A 26,336-nucleotide genomic window follows, 5' to 3' on the forward strand; every position below is an offset into this window, starting at 1 on the left:
CCCTCCCCCCTCCTCTTCCTCCTCCCTCTCTCCCCTACTCCTCCCCTCCCCCTCCTCTCTCCCCTACTCCTCCCCTCCCCCCTCCTCTTTCTCCTCCTCTCCCCCCTCCTCTCCCCCTCCTCCTCCTCCTCCCCCTCCTCTTCACAGGAGGACAGTGCAGATCTCAGGTGTCAGCTGCAGTTCTCTAAGGAAGAATCCACCCTCATGCGTAAGAAGATGGCCAAGCTGGGGAAGGAGAAGGACAAGCTAGAGCAGGAGATCCAGCAGTATAAGTCAGTCTACGGGGACGTGGACAGCCCTCTACCCCTGGCAGAGCTCGCAGGCGGTGGGCCCCACAGCACCAGGGAGGCCGAGCTACGGCTCCGACTCAAACTGGTGGAGGAAGAGGCTAATATTCTGGGGAGGAAAATTGTAGAGCTGGAGGTGAGTGGCCCAAGTCTTTTAACCCTGGGTGTGTCTGAACATGGAACCCTATCCCATTCTAATCCATGTAGTGTACTACTATAGACCAGAGCCCTATCCACTACTATAGACCAGAGCCCTATCCACTACTATAGACCAGAGCCCTATCCTCTTCTATAGACCAGAGCCCTATCCACTACTATAGACCAGAGCCCTATCCACTACTATAGACCAGAGCCCTATCCACTACTATAGACCAGAGCCCTATCCGCTACTATAGACCAGAGCCCTATCCACTAGTATAGACCAGAGCCCTATCCACTACTATAGACCAGAGCCCTATCCACTAGTATAGACCAGAGCCCTATCCACTAGTATAGACCAGAGCCCTATCCACTACTATAGACCAGAGCCCTATCCACTACTATAGACCAGAGCCCTCTCCTCTACTATAGACCAGAGCCCTATCCACTACTATAGACCAGAGCCCCATCCACTACTATAGGTCAAAGTATGTAAGGAATAGGGTGCTACTGTCTTTTGTTTCCCCTTCCTGCAGTACTTTGATTTCTTCCTGTAAATGAAGATCGCTTCCTAATCATTATGTTCATTATTATCAGGTGGAGAACCGAGGTCTGAGGGCCGAGAACGAGGACATCCGCTGCCAGTACGAGAGGGACTGTTTCGGCCGGGAGCCCTTCAGCAGCATGCCCTCCTCCCCGTACGGCGGAGACGCTCTGGAGTCAGCCGGGGAGCTGCGACGCCACCTACAGTTTGTAGAGGAAGAGGCAGAACTTCTCCGGCGGTCCATCTCGGAGATCGAGGACCACAACAAGCAGCTGATCTCAGAACTGAACCGCTTCAAGTTCGGCCCGAGAGACGAGGAAGGCGAGGTCGGAGTGATAATGATGATGAAGTCCGGTAATGGGAGTAACGGAAGCGGTGTGGTGATGATGGAGGAGTTGAAGGCAGCCAGGATGCAGATAAACGAGCTCAGTGGAAAGGTGAGGCAGCATGATGGACTACAGTACCCATAATGCAGATAAACGAGCTCAGTGGAAAGGTGAGGCAGCAAATAATATTTATAGAGCTGTTATCTTCCGAATAAACTCTTAAAGACCTAGTAATATTTTACATCAATAGCAGTCAATATTAATCGTCATCTTAATTCAGTCTCATCTGAAAGTTGTAAATTCTTAGTTATCTGCACGAACCCTGGCTAACAAGTTGAATCAGCAATACAAAATTGGGTTTAATTATTTATTTACTAAATACCTAACTAATCACACAGAATTACACATACACATATTTAAATCATAACTTGATTACAAATGACGTCATAAAGGAAAACGTCCCTACCGGGCAGAACAGATATGACAGCTGGTTACACAAAAGAAAAGGGGCTGGGTTTGAGTGAAAGAGCGGGAAGACTGAGGGACAAAGGGAGAAGCTGTGCCATCCTAAATACAGTATATTATGCATTCTAAATTACTGCCCATTTGGAAAAGGAAAATGCAATAAATATTTACTCTGAGCTGCACTTCGGTAGGTTGGTGGTAGATGGAAGGCCGTGTTGCCCAACCGAGTCCTTTGAAGAATGTCTCTGCTGGTAAATTGAATACGTTGTAGTAACGTCATTGTGTGGTAGACGGGATACTCTGTCTGTTCCTTCCTAACCCTTGTTTGCAGCGGCTGTTGCTAATTCAAAGGCGAGGAGGTATCACTTCTGTAGTGAATAAGAGTTCAAAGTTCATACCATTCGCAACCAAGCTCATGCTGATGTTGGCTTCGTTCTGTAGTTATTATCTGAACCATTCTGACATCGGACCGTCGTCCTCACGTCCTCGGAACAGGAGGTTGTATTGTCGTCAAGGCTTTATATAGGAAGGGAGAGGAGGGCGTGTTTGAAAAGTTTTATAGCCGATGTCCCTTCACAGGGGCGGGCCACTGATTGAGCCGAGCATCTTATAAAAACCCAAATCTCACATTTTAGAAGCTAAAATCACATTTCATCCCATCACAAATAATTTCATATTCAAACATATAAATTGAATAACAATTCCATGTGAATCCGATAACTCTGATGTGTAGACTTTCCACTGTAGAGTTTGTCATCTTATCAGTGATGAGAATGTCTCAGCTGACAACCGAACTGACATAATATTTATTAAGTACCACCGCATATGTTCAATTGGTCGGATTACTAGAATATAGTTAATTTCCCCTTACCTTCTGATGTTCCCAGAATCTCTATCTCAAACCAAGGGGTTTGCACATCAGCAGGGTAGAGAGAGGAAAAAGGGGGAAAGAGGTATTTATGACTGTCATAAACCTACCCCAAGGCCAAAGTCATGACAGTACCCATAATGCTCTATGATTGTATCTGATTTTATCTTATGTTGCTTCCTAAATGGCTCTTTTCCCTTTATAGGGCTGTTGGCCCAAGCCTTTTGGGTTCTGGTAAGGTGTGCACTATAAAAGGAATAGGGTGCCATTCAGGACGTTCCTCAAGCTATCATAATGTTGACTTGTCTCTGAAGCATTCATAATGTTGACTTGTCTCTGAAGCTATCATAATGTTGACTTGTCTCTGAAGCTATCATAATGTTGACTTGTCTCTGAAGCTATCATAATGTTGACTTGTCTCTGAAGCTTTCATAATGTTGACTTGTCTCTGAAGCTTTCATAATGTTGACTTGTCTCTGAAGCTATCATAATGTTGACTTGTCTCTGAAGCTATCATAATGTTGACTTGTCTCTGAAGCTATCATAATGTTGACTTGTCTCTGAAGCTTTCATAATGTTGACTTGTCTCTGAAGCTATCATAATGTTGACTTGTCCCTGAAGCTTTCATAATGTTGACTTGTCTCTGAAGCTATCATAATGTTGACTTGTCTCTGAAGCTATCATAATGTTGACTTGTCTCTGAAGCTTTCATAATGTTGACTTGTCTCTGAAGCTTTCATAATGTTGACTTGTCTCTGAAGCTATCATAATGTTGACTTGTCTCTGAAGCTTTCATAATGTTGACTTGTCTCTGAAGCTATCATAATGTTGACTTGTCTCTAAAGCTAACATATTGTTGACTTGTCTCTGAAGCTAACATAATGTTGACTTGTCTCTGAAGCTAACATAATGGTGTCTCGTGTCCTCATCCTCCAGGTGATGAAGCTGCAGTATGAGAACAGAGTCCTGATGTCCAACGTTCAGCGCTGTGACCTGGCCCAACACCTGGGTCTCCGCACCGGCTCCCCACGGGACAGCGATGCAGACAGCGACACCGGCCGCCGAGACTCCGCAGAGGAGGAAGAGACTGGGAGGCTCCTCCTTCTACACCCCAAGAGGGAGGGGCCTGTCGGTGGCGAGAGCGACTCGGAGGACCTCTTTGAGAAGACCACCACAACCTCGGGATTTGGAAGTCACAAGCCCTCGGACGAGCTCAGCGGGCTCAGCGCCACCGAACTATCTAATCGTAGGCGAGAAGACCGCGAGACGTTCACGAATGTCAAACGAGAAGCAGAGCGCCTTGGGAAGACCGTAGATCGTCTCATTAGCGACACGGAAAGTCTGATCTATGACGGAAAGATTTTAATAACAGGAGGGGACAGTTTGAGTCTGGCTCTGGAGGGCATTAAAGAAGACACCACCCGCCTACCCGATCCCAAACCAGACTCACAGGTCCTGGACACTATCAACACCCGTATGAAGGCCTTCCGCACAGAGCTCCATATCTTCATGGAGAAGGTGGATCACCTGGGAGAGGGCCTGAGGGAGAAGGGAAGTGACCGGGATCGGGGAGACGCCCTGTCACCCTTGCCCAACCTCACTGAGTCTAGTAGCTTCCTGTCTGGGGTCACCTCCATGTCACGAGACTCGCCCATCGGCACCCTGGGACGCGACCTGGTCACAGAATTCCAGGTAAAGAATGGGATAAAACTCCTCCGAATTTTTACCTATATCTGTCTCTATCCAGAAGTGCGGCCCGAAATGGCACCCTATTCACTACGTAGTGCTCCACCTTTGACCAGAGTCTTCAGGCTTACTTTACTTCACAATGATTATTATATATTTATTTTAAATTCAACCTTTATTTAACTAGGCAACTAGGTTAAGAATAAATTCTTATTTACAAAGACGGCCAAACCCGGTAAACGCTGGGCCAAATGTGCACCGCCTTATGGGACTCCCAATCAAGACCTGGATGTGATACAGCCTGGAATCGAACCAGGGTCTGTAGTGACGCCTCTAGCACTGAGAAGTAGTGCCTTAGACCGCTGAACCAGGGTCTGTAGTGACGCCTCTAGCACTGAGATGCAGTGTCTTAGACCGCTGAACCAGGGTCTGTAGTGACGCCTCTAGCACTGAGATGCAGTGTCTTAGACCTCTGAACCAGGGTCTGTAGGGACGCCTCTAGCACTGAGATGCAGTGCCTTAGACCTCTGAACCAGGGTCTGTAGTGATGCACTGAGATGCAGTGTCTTAGACCTCTGAACCAGGGTCTGTAGGGACACCTCTAGCACTGAGATGCAGTGTCTTAGACCGCTGAACCAAGGTCTGTAATGATGCCTCTAGCACTGAGATGCAGTGTCTTAGACCGCTGCACCACTCGGGAGCCTGAAACATCTGCCCTGCATCTCGTGCACCTTTCACCATCTAGTGCACCTTTCACCATCTAGTGGACCTTTCACCATCTAGTGGACCTTTCACCATCTAGTGCACCTTTCACCATCTAGTGGACCTTTCACCATCTAGTGCACCTTTCACCATCTAGTGGACCTTTCACCATCTAGTGCACCTTTCACCATCTAGTGGACCTTTCACCATCTAGTGCACCTTTCACCATCTAGTGGACCTTTCACCATCTAGTGGACCTTTCACCATCTAGTGCACCTTTCACCATCTAGTGCACCTTTCACCATCTAGTGGACCTTTCACCATCTAGTGGACCTTTCACCATCTAGTGGACCTTTCACCATCTAGTGGACCTTTCACCATCTAGTGGACCTTTCACCATCTAGTGCACCTTTCACCATCTAGTGGACCTTTCACCATCTAGTGCACCTTTCACCATCTAGTGCACCTTTCACCATCTAGTGGACCTTTCACCATCTAGTGGACCTTTCACCATCTAGTGGACCTTTCACCATCTAGTGGACCTTTCACCATCTAGTGGACCTTTCACCATCTAGTGCACCTTTCACCATCTAGTGCACCTTTCACCATCTAGTGCACCTTTCACCATGTAGTGCACCTTTCACCATCTAGTGGACCTTTCACCATCTCGTGCACCTTTCACCATCTAGTGCACTAGTGGACCTTTCACCATCTAGTGCACCTTTCACCATCTAGTGGACCTTTCACCATCTCGTGCACCTTTCACCATCTAGTGGACCTTTCACCATCTAGTGCACCTTTCACCATCTAGTGGACCTTTCACCATCTAGTGGACCTTTCACCATCTAGTGCACCTTTCACCATCTAGTGGACCTTTCACCATCTAGTGCACCTTTCACCATTAGTGCACCTTTCACCAGAGCCTTCAGGATTGACTTTACTTGGCTTCATCCCTTGGCTCCTATAAGGAGAATGGGCCATTGACGAATGCTGCATCACATCCAGGCCGTGATTGTGAGTCCCATAGAGCGGCATACAATTGGCCCAGCGTCGTCCGGATTTGGCCCGGGGGTAGGCCGTTATTGCAAACAAGAATTTGTTCTTAACTGACTTGCCTATTTAAATAAAGGTTTTTTTAAAAAAATCACTCGGTTCAGGTTGGTAGCAATAGTTAAAAGCCCTTTGGGCCCTAGTTAAAAGCCCTTTGGGCCCTGGTCCAGAGTAGTGCACTACATAGGGAATAGGGAGCCCTATGGGCCCTGGTCAAAGTAGTGTCCTACATAGGGAATAGGGTGCCATTTGTGTTGCATTACTGTCTGTACTGTATGTTACGTTGTCTGTCTCCTTGCTACAGTTAGTATGTCTTATCAATCAGTTTGTATGTCTTATCAATCAGTTAGTATGTCTTATCAATCAGTTTGTATGTCTTATCAATCAGTTAGTATGTCTTATCAATCAGTTAGTATGTCTTATCAATCAGTTAGTATGTCTTATCAATCAGTTAGTATGTCTTATCAATCAGTTAGTATGTCTTAAAACAGAGTAAAACCGATATTGATATTATTTCATGACATTCTGATTTATACATTAAGACATGATGAAACAAAACAACAAGGACGTTCTGATTTATACATTATGACACCAGGAAACAAATAGAAATGTTGAAGTAATGAATCTGTCAGACAGAGAACAACGTGGCTTTAAACAGCAGTGAGGAATAGGCACCCTACTCAGTGTATAGGGCACTACTTTGGACCAGAGCTCTATAGAACCCTGTTCACTAATAGGGCACTACTTTGGACCAGAGCTCTATAGAACCCTGTTCACTAATAGGGCACTACTTTGGACCAGAGCTCTATAGAACCCTGTTCACTAATAGGGCACTACTTTGGACCAGAGCTCTATAGAACCCTGTTCACTAATAGGGCACTACTTTGGACCAGAGCTCTATAGAACCCTGTTCACTAATAGGGCACTACTTTGGACCAGAGCTCTATAGAACCCTGTTCACTAATAGGGCACTACTTTGGACCAGAGCTCTATAGAACCCTGTTCACTAATAGGGCACTACTTTGGACCAGAGCTCTATAGAACCCTGTTCACTAATAGGGCACTACTTTGGACCAGAGCTCTATAGAACCCTGTTCACTAATAGGGCACTACTTTGGACCAGAGCCGTGTGGGTGAATTTGATGCCATATCAGACGCAGTGCAGATTCACGGACGGGAGCAGTGTAAAGCCTCAAGGGGAGTCTATACTATGTGAGACAAAAAGAAGCGGCCCACTACACCCCTACATGACCCGTCTACAGAAAGTCCACAGAGCCCCCCTGTTTGAATACACAACACTAGATCAGTAAAGACCAGCAGGAACCAAGCAGAGGTGGTGACACTTTGGCTGCGTTTAAACACAGGTAGCCCAATTCAGATATATACATTTTTTTATTCACACTAATTGGTATTTTGACCAATCAGAAATGATCTGGTGTGAAAAGATCTGATGTGATTGGTGAGAAGACCAATTAGTGTGATTAAAAAAAATATCTGAATTTGTCTGACTGTATAAACACGGTACTTTAGGCCAATGTTACCCATCCATTGCTTGCGGTTCCGAGCCCAGTATTAATAATCATGGGCTAGGTGATTAGCTGTATAGTTGAATCAGGTGTGTTAGTGCCGGGCTTGAACACACCTGGTGTCCTCAGAGACGGACTGAGAAACACAGGACAACTAAAACTAACAGCTGAGGGACCACAGCAGCGCCTGTCCCACCTTGAGCCACCCGGCTCAGCCACACCACCACCACCACCCCCTTTCTCCAGTCCCCATTCACCATCCCTCACACCCTCGCTTTCAGAACTGCGTCCGCATACCCATACGCACCCTGCCCCCGAAATGGCAACCTGCCGCCCTGATCCATCGCCCACATGCCTGCTTCAACTCGGTGGGAGGGGCAGCTTCTTCCATATGGCTTTTTCCCACACAATTGATCGAGCAATCAAATCAACAAATCAATTAATCAATCGAAGTCAGAATTAGGAGTTGCCTGTGGAAGAACCTTGCCGGTATCCTCGCCTTCCGTCCGTTGCCTTGCCCTCCACCAATGGTACGGCTGTTTGAGACAGCATGTTAATAAACAGTTTGCTCATTACGCCACGATTTAGGCCTTTTGGAATTATTCAATGAAAACATTTTTTTATTTTATTACAAAAAAAAAACAACTTAATTCTCTTTTGAAATTGGATAGGGGATAATACCTGTAGAATCCTAATTATGGTTAGGATGGGTGGAGCATACTGTTACTGAACTAACAGCTACTACAAACACACATTCTCACAAGCATTGAAGGACATGGTTTGCCTTCTACTCAAAGAAAACAAGATAAAGTTAAAGTCATGTAGAATGATAAAGTCTAATGAAGAGTCACGTTTAACAGTGTAAAACAGTCAAAAGTGTAACGTGAAAAATAACGGCATTGCACGTGTGTAGAGTTGTTTTTACTACTGCATGGCTGGTTGTGTGCTAGCTAAACTCTCTGTAGTCTGCTGTGGTGTCTATGGCTGGTGTGCTAGCTAAGCTATCTGTAGTCTGATGTGGTGTCTCTGTCTGGTGTGCTAGCTAAACTCTCTGTAGTCTGCTGTGGTGTCTATGTCTGGTGTGCTAGCTAAACTCTGTAGTCTGCTGTGGTGTCTATGGCTGGTTGTGTGCTAGCTAAACTCTCTGTAGTCTGCTGTGGTGTCTCTATGGCTGGTGTGCTCACTAAACTCTCTGTAGTCTGCTGTGGTGTCTATGTCTGGTGTGCTAGCTAAACTCTCTGTAGTCTGCTGTGGTGTCTATGGCTGGTGTGCTAGCTAAACTCTCTGTAGTCTGCTGTGGTGTCTATGGCTGGTGTGCTAGCTAAACTCTCTGTAGTCTGCTGTGGTGTCTATGTCTGGTGTGCTAGCTAAACTCTCTGTAGTCTGCTGTGGTGTCTATGGCTGGTGTGCTAGCTAAACTCTCTGTAGTCTGCTGTGGTGTCTATGGCTGGTGTGCTAGCTAAACTCTCTGTAGTCTGCTGTGGTGTCTATGGCTGGTGTGCTAGCTAAACTCTCTGTAGTCTGCTGTGGTGTCTATGGCTGGTGTGCTAGCTAAGCTATCTGTAGTCTGCTGTGGTGTCTATGGCTGGTGTGCTAGCTAAACTCTCTGTAGTCTGCTGTGGTGTCTATGGCTGGTGTGCTAGCTAAACTCTCTGTAGTCTGCTGTGGTGTCTCTATGTCTGGTGTGCAAGCTAAACTCTGTAGTCTGCTGTGGTGTCTCTATGTCTGGTGTGCTAGCTAAACTCTCTGTAGTCTGCTGTGGTGTCTATGGCTGGTGTGCTAGCTAAACTCTCTGTAGTCTGCTGTGGTGTCTCTATGTCTGGTGTGCTAGCTAAACTCTCTGTAGTCTGCTGTGGTGTCTATGGCTGGTGTGCTAGCTAAACTATCTGTAGTCTGCTGTGGTGTCTATGGCTGGTGTGCTAGCTAAACTCTCTGTAGTCTGCTGTGGTGTCTATGGCTGGTGTGCTAGCTAAACTCTCTGTAGTCTGCTGTGGTGTCTATGGCTGGTGTGCTAGCTAAACTCTCTGTAGTCTGCTGTGGTGTCTATGGCTGGTGTGCTAGCTAAGCTATCTGTAGTCTGCTGTGGTGTCTATGGCTGGTGTGCTAGCTAAACTCTCTGTAGTCTGCTGTGGTGTCTATGGCTGGTGTGCTAGCTAAGCTATCTGTAGTCTGCTGTGGTGTCTATGGCTGGTGTGCTAGCTAAGCTATCTGTAGTCTGCTGTGGTGTCTCTGTCTGGTGTGCTAGCTAAACTCTCTGTAGTCTGCTGTGGTGTCTATGGCTGGTGTGCTAGCTAAGCTATCTGTAGTCTGCTGTGGTGTCTATGGCTGGTGTGCTAGCTAAACTCTGTAGTCTGCTGTGGTGTCTATAGCTGGCGTGCTAGCTAAGCTCTGTAGTCTGCTGTGGTGTCTATGGCTGGTGTGCTAGCTAAGCTATCTGTAGTCTGCTGTGGTGTCTCTATGTCTGGTGTGCTAGCTAAGCTATCTGTAGTCTGCTGTGGTGTCTATGTCTGGTGTGCTAGCTAAACTCTCTGTAGTCTGCTGTGGTGTCTATGGCTGGTGTGCTAGCTAAACTCTCTGTAGTCTGCTGTGGTGTCTCTATGTCTGGTGTGCTAGCTAAACTCTCTGTAGTCTGCTGTGGTGTCTATGGCTGGTGTGCTAGCTAAACTCTCTGTAGTCTGCTGTGGTGTCTATGGCTGGTGTGCTAGCTAAGCTATCTGTAGTCTGCTTTGTCTATCTATGGCTGGTGTGCTAGCTAAGCTATCTGTAGTCTGCTGTGGTGTCTATGGCTGGTGTGCTAGCTAAACTCTCTGTAGTCTGCTGTGGTGTCTCTGTCTGGTGTGCTAGCTAAACTCTCTGTAGTCTGCTGTGGTGTCTATGGCTGGTGTGCTAGCTAAGCTATCTGTAGTCTGCTTTGTCTATCTATGGCTGGTGTGCTAGCTAAGCTATCGGCAGTCTGCTGTGGTATCTATCTATGGTTGGTGTGCTAGCTAAGCTATCTGCAGTCTGCTGTGGTATCTACCTATGACTGGTGTGCTAGCTAAGCTATCTGCAGTCTGCTATGGTGTCTATGGCTGATGTGCTAGCTAAGCTATCTGTAGTCTGCTGTGGTGTCTATCTATGGTTGGTGTGCTAGCTAAGCTATCTATCTATGGTTGGTGTGCTAGCTAAGCTATCTGTAGTCTGCTATGGTGTCTATGGCTGGTGTGCTAGCTAAGCTATCTGTAGTCTGCTGTGGTGTCTATCTATGGTTGGTGTGCTAGCTAAGCTATCTGCAGTCTGCTGTGGTATCTATATATGGCTGGTGTGCTAGCTAAGCTATCTGCAGTCTGCTGTGGTATCAGCTGTGTTTGGAGTCATGTATCCCTCACTGCATGTGCTTCATAAACAGTGTTTTTGCATTCCCCTCCCCTCCCCCGATCCCTCTCTTTTTTCTCCTTCTCTTTGTGTCCCCTCCATCCTTCAGATGTTTCAACCAATCATGTTGTTCATCCTCGTTCTAGTCCTCTTCTCGTCTCTCTCGTACACCGTGGTCTTTAAGTTGGTCTTTCTCTTTGTGCTTTTCTTCGTTCTCTAGCCTGTTCCGTCAGTCTGTTCTCTTTTAGTTTTCAGTACATATTTTTGCACCTTGTCTTTATCTTCTTTACCCATTTTTATTTTGTATTTTTTATTCCTTCCACTGTTTGTTCGTGGTCATTCATCTCTGTTTGTTCACCCACCAATCCACTTCATGCATTTCTACTCCCTCCACCCCCTGACCCCTGACCCCCACCCCTCAGTCACGGTCCGGTGTGAGGGATGAGTTGGAGTGGCGTCTAGGACAGGAGCGAGCCGTGGAGACCCAGAGCCAGGAGGGTATTCCTCAGGGCCCGGCCCAGAACAGGGGAGCCATCCTGGGACACACTAGATACCACAGACCCCTCCTGGCTTCTTTAAGACTGGAGGTCAGTGCCTCTTCCATCTCTCTACCTCCCTGTCTTTTACCACCTACTGTACGACTGATCATACCATGCTACTGTAGGACTGATCATACCATGCTACTGTAGGACTAATCATACCATGCTACTGTAGGACTGATCATACCATGCTACTGTAGGACTGACTAAGAACAGACAGACAGTCAAATCAAATCAAATTGTATTAGTCACATGCACCGAATACAACAGGTTTAGACCTTACAGTGAAATGCTGAATACAACAGGTGTAGTAGACCTTACAGTGAAATGCTGAATACAACAGGTGTAGGTCGACCTCACAGTGAAATGCTGAATACAACAGGTGTAGGTCGACCTCACAGTGAAATGCTGAATACAACAGGTGTAGTAGACCTTACAGTGAAATGCTGAATTCAACAGGTGTAGGTAGACCTCACAGTGAAATGCTGAATACAACAGGTGTAGTAGACCTTACAGTGAAATGCTGAATACAACAGGTGTAGTAGACCTGACAGTGAAATGCTGAATACAACAGGTGTAGTAGACCTTACAGTGAACTGCTGAATACAACAGGTGTAGTAAACCTCACAGTGAAATGCTGAATACAACAGGTGTAGTAGACCTTACAGTGAAATGCTGAATACAACAGGTGTAGTAGACCTGACAGTGAACTGCTGAATACAACAGGTGTAGTAGACCTTATAGTGAACTGCTGAATACAACAGGTGTAGTAAACCTCACAGTGAAATGCTGAATACAACAGGTGTAGTAGACCTCACAGTGAAATGTTGAATACAACCTACTTACAAGCCCCTTAGCCGACAATGCAATATTAAGAAAACAACAAATAATTAAAGAACAGCAGTAAAATGACAATAGCGAGGCTATATACAGGGGGTACCGGTACAGAGTCAATGTGGAGGCTATATACAGGGGGTACCGGTACAGAGTCAATGTGGAGGCTATATACAGGGGGTACCGGTACAGAGTCAATGTGGAGGCTATATACAGGGGGTACCGGTACAGAGTCAATGAGGAGGCTATATACAGGGGGTACAGAGTCAATGTGGAGGCTATATACAGGGGGTACCGGTACAGAGTCAATGAGGAGGCTATATACAGGGGGTACAGAGTCAATGTGGAGGCTATATACAGGGGGTACTGGTACAGAGTCAATGTGGAGGCTATATACAGGGGGTACCGGTACAGAGTCAATGAGGAGGCTATATACAGGGGGTACAGAGTCAATGAGGAGGCTATATACAGGGGGTACAGAGTCAATGTGGAGGCTATATACAGGGGTTACCAGTACAGAGTCAATGTGGAGGCTATATACAGGGGGTACTGGTACAGAGTCAATGTGGAGGCTATATACAGGGGGTACCGGTACAGAGTCAATGAGGGGGCTATATACAGGGGGTACTGGTATAGAGTCAATGTGGAGGCTATATACAGGGGGTACCGGTACAGAGTCAATGTGGAGGCTATATACAGGGGGTACCGGTACAAAGTCAATGAGGAGGCTATATACAGGGGGTACTGGTATAGAGTCAATGTGGAGGCTATATACAGGGTATTACGGTACAGAATCAATGTGGAGGCTATATACAGGGGGTACCGGTACAGACTCAATGTGGAGGCTATATACAGGGGGTACCGGTACAGAGTCAGTGTGGAGGCTATATACAGGGGGTACCGGTACAGACTCAATGTGGAGGCTATATACAGGGGGTACCGGTACAGAGTCAGTGTGGAGGCTATATACAGGGGGTACCGGTACAGAGTCAATGTGGAGGCTATATACAGGGGGTACCGGTACAGAGTCAATGTGGAGGCTATATACAGGGGGTACTGGTACAGAGTCAATGTGGAGGCTATATACAGGGGGTACCGGTACAGAGTCAATGTGGAGGCTATATACAGGTGGTACCGGTACAGAGTCAATGTGGAGGCTATATACAGGGGGTACTGGTACAGAGTCAATGTGGAGGCTATATACAGGTGGTACCGGTACAGAGTCAATGTGGAGGCTATATACAGGGGGTACTGGTACAGAGTCAATGTGGAGGCTATATACAGGGGGTACTGGTACAGAGTCAATGTGGAGGCTATATACAGGGGGTACTGGTACAGAGTCAATGTGGAGGCTATATACAGGGGGTACTGGTACAGAGTCAATGTGGAGGCTATATACAGGGGGTACAGGTACAAGGTCAATGTGGAGGTTATATACAGGGGGTACCGGTACAGAGTCAATGTGGAGGCTATATACAGGGGGTACAGGTACAGGGTCAATGTGGAGGCTATATACAGGGGGTACAGGTACAGGGTCAATGTGGAGGTTATATACAGGGGGTACCGGTACAGAGTCAATGTGGAGGCTATATACAGGGGGTACAGGTACAGGGTCAATGTGGAGGTTATATACAGGGGGTACCGGTACAGAGTCAATGTGGAGGCTATATACAGGGGTACAGGTACAGGGTCAATGTGGAGGCTATATACAGGGGGTACAGGTACAGGGTCAATGTGGAGGTTATATACAGGGGGTACCGGTACAGAGTCAATGTGGAGGCTATATACAGGGGGTACAGGTACAGGGTCAATGTGGAGGCTATATACAGGGGGTACAGGTACAGGGTCAATGTGGAGGTTATATACAGGGGGTACCGGTACAGAGTCAATGTGGAGGCTATATACAGGGGGTACAGGTACAGGGTCAATGTGGAGGTTATATACAGGGGGTACTGGTACAGAGTCAATGTGGAGGCTATATACAGGGGTACTGGTACAGAGTCAGTGTGGAGGCTATATACAGGGGGTACTGGTACAGAGTCAGTGTGGAGGCTATATACAGGGGGTACTGGTACAGAGTCAATGTGGAGGCTATATACAGGGGGTACTGGTACAGAGTCAATGTGGAGGCTATATACAGGGTATTACGGTACAGAGTCAATGTGGAGGCTATATACAGGGGGTACCGGTACAGAGTCAATGTGGAGGCTATATACAGGGGTACTGGTACAGAGTCAATGTGGAGGCTATATACAGGGGGTACCGGTACAGAGTCAATGTGGAGGCTATATACAGGGGGTACCGGTACAGGGTCAATGTGGAGGCCTCTTTTTAGAGAGGAGGTGCAGTGATATAGTGTAAAGAATCTGAAATCATGACTAGGTCCACATGCTAACAGAAAGGAAACGCGGTGGGTACGCTAGTTAAGTCATTGTAGAAAAGTAAATATAAACAGGGGGAAAAAATTAGATCTCTTCAAAGTTTCATTCATTTTCGTTCTATTATCTTCTACAATAGGATGTCAGTTATTTTACCTCAAATCCTTTAGGCCTACCTACAGGAAAAAAAAGAGAAAAAAACTCAGCATCCCTGCCTAGCCTGGCAAGAGTGTGCCCGAAGGGTGTTTAGCATTCATTATTGGCTCTGCAAACGTGGAGAGGGCATGAAGCCACAGACTCTGGCCAAACTTGTGTTTCTAAAAATGTATTTAAAGGCACTGTAGACTGTAAGGATTTTTTGATTTCATAAAAAATAAACGTGACACGTTCCCTGACGTGTGGCTTTGGCCGCAGGACGCCGACCAAAATCAAATCAAATGTATTTATTTATTTATAAAGCCCTTCTTACATCAGCTGATATCTAAAAGTGCTGTTCAGAAACCCAGCCTAAAACCCCAAACAGCAAGCAATGCAGGTGTAGAAGCACGGTGGCTAGGAAAAACTCCCTAGAAAGGCCAGAACCTAGGAAGAAACCTAGAGAGGATCCAGGCTATGTGGGGTGGCCAGGCCTCTTCTGGCTGTGCCGGGTAGAGATTATAACAGAACATGGCCAAGATGTTCAAATGTTCATAAATGACCAGCATGGTCAAATAATAATAATCACAGGCAGAACAGTTGAAACTGGAGCAGCAGCACGGCCAGGTGGATTGGGGACAGCAAGGAGTCATGGTCCTAGGACTCAGGGCATGGTCCTAGGACTCAGGTCCTCCGAGAGAGAGAAAGAAAGAGAGAATTAGAGAGAGCATACTTAAATTCACACAGGACACCGGATAGGACAGGAGAAGTACTCCAGATATAAACAAACCCTAGCCCCCCGACACATAAACTACTGCAGCATAAATACTGGAGGCTGAGACAGGAGGGGTCAGCAGACACTGGCCGCATCTGATGATACCTCCGGACAGGGCCAAACAGGAAGGATATAACCCCACCCACTTTGCCAAAGCACAGCCCCCACACCACTAGACGGATATCTTCAACCACCAACTTACCATCCTGAGACTAGGCCGAGTATAGCCTACAAAGATCTCCCCCACGGCACAACCCAAGGGGGGGTGCCAACCCAAAATGACGATCCCGGGGATCAGGAGCGGACCGGTAAACTCTGAGCCGCGGTAAACCTGTCGGTCCGGCTGAGACGCGGGAGTATGGCTAACCTAGAGCGCTGGAGAGAGAGCAAATGTGACGGTACCCCCTCCCCGGCTCGTTCGGCTCCAGCCGCAGGACACCAACCAAAGGAATGACCCCGGGGAACATGAGCTGACCGGTCACCCCTGCTGATGCGCGGGAACCTGTCGCCGGCTGGGGCAGGGGAGCTTGACGAGCCGATGGAAGCAGGGGAGCCTGGCGATCCGGCTGAGGAATGAGAGCCTGACGAGCCAGTGGAAGCAGGCGAGCCTGGCGATTCGGCTGAAGCATGAGAGCCTGACGAGCCAGTGGAAGCAGGCGAGCCTGGCGATCTGTCTGAAGCATGAGAGCCTGACGAGCCAGTGGAAGCAGGCGAGCCTGGCGATCTGTCTGAAGCATGAGAGCCTGTAGCGGCTCCCGGACCCGACGTCATTCCCACTGATTATTATTTTTTTGAACACTCCCTGATGCTCCCTGAACACTCCCTGATGCTCCCTGAACACTCCCTGATGCTCCCTGAACACTCCCTGATGCTCCCTGAACACTCCCTGATGCTTCCCTTAGGTGAGGCATTATTCTGTAATGCTGAGTCAGGAAGCAAGTTCAGGGAGTGTTTTAATAAATAAACACAACTAAATACAAAATATGAAACACGAACAAAACACAGACATTAAATAGAAACAGAAAACAATAACACCTGGGGAAGGAACCAATGGGAGAGACATATATAGGGAAGAACCAATGGGAGAGACATATATAGGGAAGAACCAATGGGAGAGACATATATAGGGAAGAACCAATGGGAGAGACATATATAGGGAAGAACCAATGGGAGAGACATATATAGGGAAGAACCAATGGGAGAGACATATATAGGGAAGAACCAATGGGAGAGACATATATAGGGAAGAACCAATGGGAGAGACATATATAGGGAAGGAACCAATGGGAGGGACATATATAGGGAAGAACCAATGGGAGAGACATATATAGGGAAGAACCAATGGGAGAGACATATATAGGGAAGAACCAATGGGAGAGACATATATAGGGAAGAACCAATGGGAGAGACATATATAGGGAAGAACCAATGGGAGAGACATATATAGGGAAGGAACCAAAGGGAGGGACATATATAGGGAAGGAACCAAAGGGAGGGACATATATAGGGAAGGAACCAAAGGGAGGGACATATATAGGGAAGGAACCAAAGGGAGGGACATATATAGGGAAGGAACCAAAGGGAGGGACATATATAGGGAAGGAACCAAAGGGAGGGACATATATAGGGAAGGAACCAAAGGGAGGGACATATATAGGGAAGGAACCAAAGGGAGGGACATATATAGGGAAGGAACCAAAGGGAGGGACATATATAGGGAAGGAACCAAAGGGAGGGACATATATAGGGAAGGAACCAAAGGGAGGGACATATATAGGGAAGGAACCAAAGGGAGGGACATATATAGGGAAGGAACCAAAGGGAGGGACATATATAGGGAAGGAACCAAAGGGAGGGACATATATAGGGAAGGAACCAATGGGAGAGACATATATAGGGAAGAACCAATGGGAGAGACATATATAGGGAAGGAACCAAAGGGATGGACATATATAGGGAAGGAACCAAAGGGAGGGACATATATAGGGAAGGAACCAAAGGGAGGGACATATATAGGGAAGGAATCAAAGGGAGGGACATATATAGGGAAGGAACCAAAGGGAGGGACATATATAGGGAAGGAACCAAAGGGAGGGACATATATAGGGAAGGAACCAAAGGGAGGGACATATATAGGGAAGGAACCAAAGGGAGGGACATATATAGGGAAGGAACCAAAGGGAGGGACATATATAGGGAAGGAACCAAAGGGAGGGACATATATAGGGAAGGAACCAAAGGGAGGGACATATATAGGGAAGGAACCAAAGGGAGGGACATATATAGGGAAGGAACCAAAGGGAGGGACATATATAGGGATGGAACCAAAGGGAGGGACATATATAGGGAAGGAACCAAGGGGAGGGACATATATAGGGAAGGAACCAAAGGGAGGGACATATATAGGGAAGGAACCAAAGGGAGGGACATATATAGGGAAGGTTATCAGGGAAGTGATGGAGTCCCGGGGAGTCTGATGACGCGAAGGTAACGGTGTAAAGGTGGTGACAGGTGTGCGCCCTAACAAGCACCCTGGTGACCTAGAGGCCGGAGACATAATACAACAAAATTATGTTTAAATGCTGAGCGCTTTTTGTCCCTACCAGCCTATTGTGTCGCAATGGCAATGCTTTACACTGTGTTTCTTTGTAGGCTATAGCCTTGAAATAATATCGCCTAAATAATTATTTTTAGGCTCCCTGTCTGTCTCCTGACCTATTTAGAGCGTTCATCAAATCAAAATGTTTTGTTATCAGATGTTATTGCGGGTGTGGTGAAATGCTTGTGTTCCTACCTCCAACAGCGCTGTAATATCTAACAATTCACAACAATGCACACAAATCTAAAATAATTAAATTAAGAAGTATATAAATATTAGGACAATCAATGTCGGAGTGGCATTTACTAAAATAGAATTCAGTATATACATATTAGATGAGTAAAACAGTATGTAAACATTATTAAGTCGACTAGTGTTCCATTATTAAAGTGACCAGTGATTCCACATTTATGTACATAGGGCAGTAGCCTCTAATGTGCTAGTGATGGCTATTTAACAGTTTGATGGCCTTGAGATAGAAGCTGTTTTTTCGTCTCTCGGTCCCAGCTTTGATGCACCTGTACTGACCTCGCCTTCTGGATGATAGCGGAGTGAACAGGCTGAGGCTCGGGTGGTTGATATCCTTTATGATATTTGTGACTTTGGATGCTGTAGGTGTCCTGGTGGGCAGGTAGTTTGCCCCCGGTGATGCATTGGGCTGACCGCACCACCCACTGGAGAGCCATGCGGTTGTGAGCGGAGCAGTTGCCGTACCGGGCGCTGATGCAGCCCAACAGGATGCTCTCAATTGGGCATGTGTAAAAGTTTGTGAGGATTTTTGGTGCCAAGGGAAATTTCCACAGCCTCCTGAGGTTGAAGAGGCGTTGTAGCGCTTTCTTCGCCACACTGTCTGTGTGGGTGGACCATTTCATATCGTCAGTGATGTGTACAACGAGGAACTTGAAGCTTTCGATCTTCTCCTCTGCGGTCCCGTCGATGTGGATAGGGGCGTGCTCCCTCTGCTGTCTCCTGAAGTCCACGATCAGCTCTTTCATTTTGTTGACGTTGAGGGAGAGGTTATTTTCCTGGCACCACTCTACCTCCTCCCTGTAGGCTGTCTCGTCATTGTTGGTAATCAGGACTACTACTGTTGTGTCGTCTGAACTCCATGATTGAGTTGGAGGAGGGTGTGGCCACGCAGTCATGGGTGAACAGAGAGTACAGGAGGGGGCTGAGCACGCACTCTTGTGGGGCCCCTGTGTTGAGGATCAGCGTAGTGGCTGTGTTTCCTACCTTTACCACCTGGGGGTGGTCCGTCAGGAAGTCCAGGACCCAGTTGCACAGGGTGGGGTTCAGACCCAGGGCCCCGATCTTAATGATGAGTTTGGAGGGTACTATGTTGAAGGCTAAGTTATAGTCAAAGAAACAGCATTCTTACATAGGTATTCCTCTTCTCCAGATGGGATAGGGCAGTGTGATGCTGATTCCATCGCCTATGGATCTATTGGGGCGATATGCAAATTGAAGTGGGTGTCAGGTAAGGTGGATAAGATTCTTAACTAACCTCTCAAAGCACTTCATGATGACAGAAGTGAGTGCAGCGCGATAGTCATTTAGTTCAGTTACCTTTGTTTTCTTGGGTACAGGAACAATGGCGTCCATCTTGAAGCAAATGGGGACAGCAGACTGCGGTAGGGAGAGATTGAATATGTCCGTAATCACTCCAGTCAGCTGGTCTGTGCATTGCTCTGAGGACGCGGCTAGGGATGCTTTCTGGGCGGCAGCCTTGTGAGGGTTAGCACGCTTAAATGTTTTATTCGCGTCGGCCATGGAGAACGAGAGCCCTTCAGTCCTTGGTAGCGGTCCACGTTGGTGTTATCTTCAAAGCGGGCGAAGAAGGTGTTTAGCTTGTCATGGAGCAAGACGTCGGTGTCCTCGATGTGGCTGGTTTGCCTTCGTAATCCGTGATTGTCTGGAGTCTTTGCCACTTACGTCTCGTGTTGAATTACGACTTCACTTTGTCTCTGTACTGACATTTTGCCTGATTGCCTTATGGATATGCATAACTGCACTGTTTATATTCAAGCATATTCCCAGTCACCTTGCAGTGGTTAAATGTGGTGGTTCGTCAGTGGGAACAACATCCACTGTACACTTCCTGATGAACTCACTCACTGTGACAGTGTATACGTAAATTTAATTACATTTATTTCACCTTTATTTAACCAGGTAGGCTAGTTGAGAACACGTTCTCATTTGCAACTGCGACCTGGCAAAGCAGTGTGACACAGACAACACAGAGGTACACATGGAGTAAACAATAAACAAGCCAATAACACAATAAACAAGTCAATGACACAGTAGAAAAAAGAAAGTCTCTATACAGTGTGTGAAAAGGCATGAGGAGGTAGACAATAAATAGGCCACAGGAGCGAATAATTACAATTTAGCAGATTAACACTGGAGTGATAAATGAGCAGATGATTATGTGCATGTAGAGATACTGGTGTGCAAAAGAGCAGGAAAGTAAATTAAATAAAAACAGTATGTGGATGAGGTAGATAGATTGGATGGGCTATTTACAGATAGACTATGTACAGCTGCAGCGATCGGTTAGCTGCTCAGATAGCAGATGTTTAAAGTTGGTGAGGTAAATAAAAGTCTCCAACTTCAGCGATTTTTCCAAATACGTTCCAGTCACTGGGAGAAGGGAATTGGAAGGAAAGGCGGCCATATGAGGTGTTGGCTTTGGGGATGATCAGTGAGTTAAATACCTGCTGGAGCGTGTGCTACGGGTGGGTGTTGTTATCGTGACCAGTGAACTGAGATAAGGCGGAGTTTTACCTAGCATAGACTTATAGATGACCTGTATGATATGTACTGAGGGCCAGCCGACTAGAGCATACAGGTCGCAGTGGTGGGTGGTATATTTGGTAACAAAACGGATGGCACGGTGATAGACTGCATCCAGTTTGCTGAGAAGAGTACTGGAAGCTATTTTGTAGATGACATCACCGAAGTCGAGGATTGGTAGGATAGTCAGTTTTGCTAGGGTAAGTTTGGCGGCGTGAGTGAAGGAGGCTTTGTTGCACTCGTGACGGCTCGGAAGCCGAATTGCACAGCGGAGAAGGTACTGTGGGATTCGAAATGGTCAGTGATCTGTTTATTAACTTGTCTTTTGAAGACTTTAGATAGGCAGGGCAGGATGGATATAGGTCTGTAACAGTTTGGGTCTAGGGTGTCACCCCCTTTGAAGAGGGGGATAAATGCGGCAGCTTTCCAATCTTTAAGGATCTCAGACGATACGAAAGAGAGGTTGAACAGGCTGGTAATAGGGGTTGCAACAATGGCGGCGGGCAGTTTTTGAAATCCAGATTGTCTAGCCCAGCTGATTTGTACGAGTCCAGATTTTGCAGCTTTTTTATTACATCTGCTGTCTGGATTTGGGTGAAGCAGAAGATGTGGAGGCTTGGGCGAGTAGCTGGGGGAGTAGCTGCGGGGGAGCTGGTGACCGGGGTTGGAGTAGCCAGGAAGGAAGGCATGGCTATCCGTTGAGAAATGCTTATTGAAATGTTCGATTATCATGGATTTATCTGTGGTGACAGTGTTACCTAGCCTCAGTGCAGTGGGCAGCTGGGAGGAGGTGCTCTTGTTCTCCGTGGACTTTACAGTGTCCCAAAACCTTTTGGAGTTAGAGCTACAGGATGTGAATTTCTGCTTGAAAAATCTAGCCTTTGCTTTCCTGACTGACTGCGTGTATTGGTTCCTGACTTCCCTGAACAGTTGCATATCGTGGGGACTATTTGATGCTATTGCAGGCCGCCACAGGATGTTTTTGTGCTGGTCGAGGGCAGTCAGGTCTGGAGTGAACCAAGGGCTATATCAGTTCTTAGTTCTGCATTTTTTGAACGGGGCATGCTTATTTAAGATGGTGAGGAAATTACATTTAAAGAATGACCAGGCATCCTCGACTGACGGGATGAGGTCAGTATCCTTCCAGGATACCCGGGCCAGGTCGATTAGAAAGGCCTGCTCGCAGAAGTGTTTTAGGGAGCGTTTGACAGTGATGAGGGGTGTTCGTTTGACTGCAGACCCATAGCGGATACAGGCGGATACAGTGATCGCTGAGATCCTGATTGAAAACAGCGGAGGTGTATTTGTAGGGCAAGTCGGTCAGAATAATGTCTATGAGGGTGCCCATGTTAACGGATTTAGGGCTGTACCTGGTGGGTTCCTTGATGATTTGTGTGAGATTGAGAGCATCTAGCTTAGATTGTCGGACTGCCGGGGTGTTAAGCATATCCCAGTTTAGGTCACCTAACAGAACGAACTTTGAAGCTAGATGGGGGGCGATCAATTCACAAATGGTGTCCAGAGCCAATGTTATTCTGAGGCAACCCGGAACATATCCCAGTCCTCGTGATCAAAACAATCTTGAAGCATGGATTCTGATTGGTCAGAACAGCGTTGAATAGTTTCTGCCTATAGGAAGGGAGGAGCAAAATGGAGTTGTGATCTGATTTGCCAAAGGGAGGACGGGGGAGGGCCTTGTAGCAATGGTCAAGAGTTTTTGAAGCTCGAGTACTGCAGGCAATGTGTTGGTAGAACTTCGGCAGCATTTTCCTCTAAGTTGATTTGTTAAAATCCCCAGCTACATTAAATGCGTCCTCAGGGTATGTGGTTTCCAGTTTGCACAAAGTCCAGTCTAGTTCCTTGAGAGCCGTCGTGGTATCGGCTTGAGGGGAAATATAAACGGCTGTGACTATAACCGAAGAGAATTCTCTTTGGAGGTAATACGATCAGCATTTGATTGTGAGGTTAGGTTGGGTGAACAAAATGACTTGAGTTCCTGTACATTATCACAATCACACAATGAATAGTTAATCATGAAACATACACCCCCCGCCTTTCTTCTTCCCGGAATGTTCTTTATTCTTGTCTGTGCGATGTACTGAGAACCCAGCTGGATCTATGGACGGGGACAGTATATGCGGTGAAAGACATGATTCCGTAAAACAGTATGTTACAGTCCCTGATGTATCTCTGGAAGTAGATCCTCGCCCTGAGCTTGTCGACTTTATTATCCAGGACTCATACCATTCACCAACTCTACACATTCTGTTGTCTTCATACCATTCACCACCTCTAGACATTCTGTTGTCTTCATACCATTCACCACCTCTAGACATTCTGTTGTCTTCGTACCATTCACCACCTCTAGACATTCTGTTGTCTTCATACCATTCACCACCTCTACACATTCTGTTGTCTATTGTCTTCGTACCATTCACCACCTCTAGACATTCTGTTGTCTTCATACCATTCACCACCTCTAGACATTCTGTTGTCTTCATACCATTCACCACCTCTACACATTCTGTTGTCTTCATACCATTCACCACCTCTACACATTCTGTTGTCTTCATACCATTCACCACCTCTACACATTCTGTTGTCTTCATACCATTCACCACCTCTACACATTCTGTTGTCTTCATACCATTCACCACCTCTAGACATTCTGTTGTCTTCATACCATTCACCACCTCTACACATTCTGTTGTCTTCATACCATTCACCACCTCTACACATTCTGTTGTCTATTGTCTTCGTACCATTCACCACCTCTAGACATTCTATTGTCTTCATACCATTCACCACCTCTAGACATTCTATTGTCTTCATACCATTCACCACCTCTAGACATTCTGTTGTCTTCATACCATTCACCACCTCTACACATTCTATTGTCTTCATACCATTCACCACCTCTAGACATTCTGTTGTCTTCATACCATTCACCACCTCTAGACATTCTGTTGTCTTCATACCATTCACCACCTCTAGACATTCTGTTGTCTTCATACAATTCACCACCTCTAGACATTCTGTTGTCTTCATACCATTCACCACCTCTAGACATTCTGTTGTCTTCATACCATTCACCACCTCTAGACATTCTGTTGTCTTCATACCATTCACCACCTCTAGACATTCTGTTGTCTTCATACCATTCACCACCTCTAGACATTCTGTTGTCTTCATACCATTCACCACCTCTAGACATTCTGTTGTCTTCATACCATTCACCACCTCTAGACATTCTGTTGTCTTCATACCATTCACCACCTCTAGACATTCTGTTGTCTTCATACCATTCACCACCTCTAGACATTCTGTTGTCTTCATACCATTCACCACCTCTAGACATTCTGTTGTCTATTGTCTTCGTACCATTCACCACCTCTACACATTCTGTTGTCTTCGTACCATTCACCACCTCTACACATTCTGTTGTCTTCATACCATTCACCACCTCTAGACATTCTGTTGTCTTCATACCATTCACCACCTCTAGACATTCTGTTGTCTGTTGTCTTCGTACCATTCACCACCTCTACACATTCTGTTGTCTTCGTACCATTCACCACCTCTAGACATTCTGTTGTCTTCATACCATTCACCACCTCTAGACATTCTGTTGTCTTCATACCATTCACCACCTCTAGACATTCTGTTGTCTTCATACCATTCACCACCTCTAGACATTCTGTTGTCTTCATACAATTCACCACCTCTAGACATTCTGTTGTCTTCATACCATTCACCACCTCTAGACATTCTGTTGTCTTCATACCATTCACCACCTCTAGACATTCTGTTGTCTTCATACCATTCACCACCTCTAGACATTCTGTTGTCTTCATACCATTCACCACCTCTAGACATTCTATTGTCTTCATACCATTCACCACCTCTACACATTCTGTGGACTTCTTATTCCCTTCTAACCAGAACAGGTTAGTTTATATTTTGAATTTATTTATCAAACTTTTTTTTAACTTGGTAAGTCAGTTTAGAACACATTCTTATTTTACAATGAGGGGCCTTCACCGGCTAAACCCGGGACAACGCTGGGCCAAACCCGGGACAACGCTGGGCCAAACCCGCACGACGCTGGGCCAAACCCGCACGACGCTGGGCCAAACCCGCACGACGCTGGGCCAAACCCGGGACAACGCTTGGTCAAACCCGCACGACGCTGGGCCAAACCCGCACGACGCTGGGCTAAACCCGGGACAGCGCTGGGCCAAACCCGCACGAAGCTGGGCCAAACCCGCACGACGCTGGGCCAAACCCGGGACAACGCTGGGCCAATTGTGAGCCGCCCTATGGGGACTCCCAATCACGGCCGGTTGTGACACAGCTTGGCATCGAACCAGGATGTCTTTAGTGACAATTCAAGCACTGAGAAGGAGTGCCTTAGACCGCCGTGCCACTCAGGAGCCCATGAATTGACAGGGACATAAAATATTTTAGCCAATTCTCTTGCTGTAATGCATTTAACTATGACTGTGCTGTATTGGGGGTGTATTGAATGTTAGAACACAGTGTATTGAATGTTGTTGGACATGCGGGGGACCAAGGTGATGCCCTCTAAATTCTGTGACACAGTGACCATTCTATACATATTGTGCTTTCATCTGCACACACAAGAGTATATTATCTCTGACTCAGCATAGTGTCATGTAGCTACAGTACGTCAGATAGGTGCTTCAGCTTCCAATAACACACACACACACACACACGGTACCATGGTGTACTGTTTAACAGATAGATGCTCCAACGCCACAGACACACACACACACACACACACAAAACACACACACACACACACACACACACACACACACACACACACACACACACACACACACACACACACACACACACACACGGTACCGTGGTGTACTGTTTAGCAGATAGATGCTCCAACTCCACAGACACACACACACACACACACACACACACACACACACACACACACACACACACACACACACGGTACCGTGGTGTACTGTTTAACAGATAGATGCTCCAACGCCACAGACACACACACACACACACACACACACACACACACACACACACACACACACACACACACACACACACACACACACACACACACACACACACACACACACACACACACACGGTACCGTGGTGTACTGTTTAGCAGATAGATGCTCCAACGCCACAGACACGTAACTGCTGTTACTCGACTCGGCATCAGATGATGACGTATTCTCTGTTTGATAAACACGCTCAGCCACCGAGAGCAGAAAAGGTCATCGAGGACCCGATGGCTCGAGAGAAATTGGACACTATTATGTAACGATAAACAC

General features: G+C 46.7%; 1 protein-coding gene across 1 annotated transcript in view; it reads left to right on the forward strand.

The window, feature by feature from the left end:
• The window catches only part of LOC118379859 (microtubule cross-linking factor 1), a 184,785-nt gene that overhangs the window by 69,993 nt on the left and 88,456 nt on the right, over positions 1 to 26,336 (forward strand). Inside the window, exons 5-8 of the mRNA XM_052464310.1 lie at positions 148 to 423; positions 1,023 to 1,406; positions 3,566 to 4,321; positions 11,370 to 11,534. Coding sequence (XP_052320270.1) covers positions 148 to 423; positions 1,023 to 1,406; positions 3,566 to 4,321; positions 11,370 to 11,534 — 1,581 coding nt within the window. The remainder of the gene's footprint in view (positions 1 to 147; positions 424 to 1,022; positions 1,407 to 3,565; positions 4,322 to 11,369; positions 11,535 to 26,336) is intronic.

This window comes from Oncorhynchus keta, chromosome 15 (assembly GCF_023373465.1).
Source record: "Oncorhynchus keta strain PuntledgeMale-10-30-2019 chromosome 15, Oket_V2, whole genome shotgun sequence".
NCBI classification, from domain to species: domain Eukaryota; kingdom Metazoa; phylum Chordata; class Actinopteri; order Salmoniformes; family Salmonidae; genus Oncorhynchus; species Oncorhynchus keta.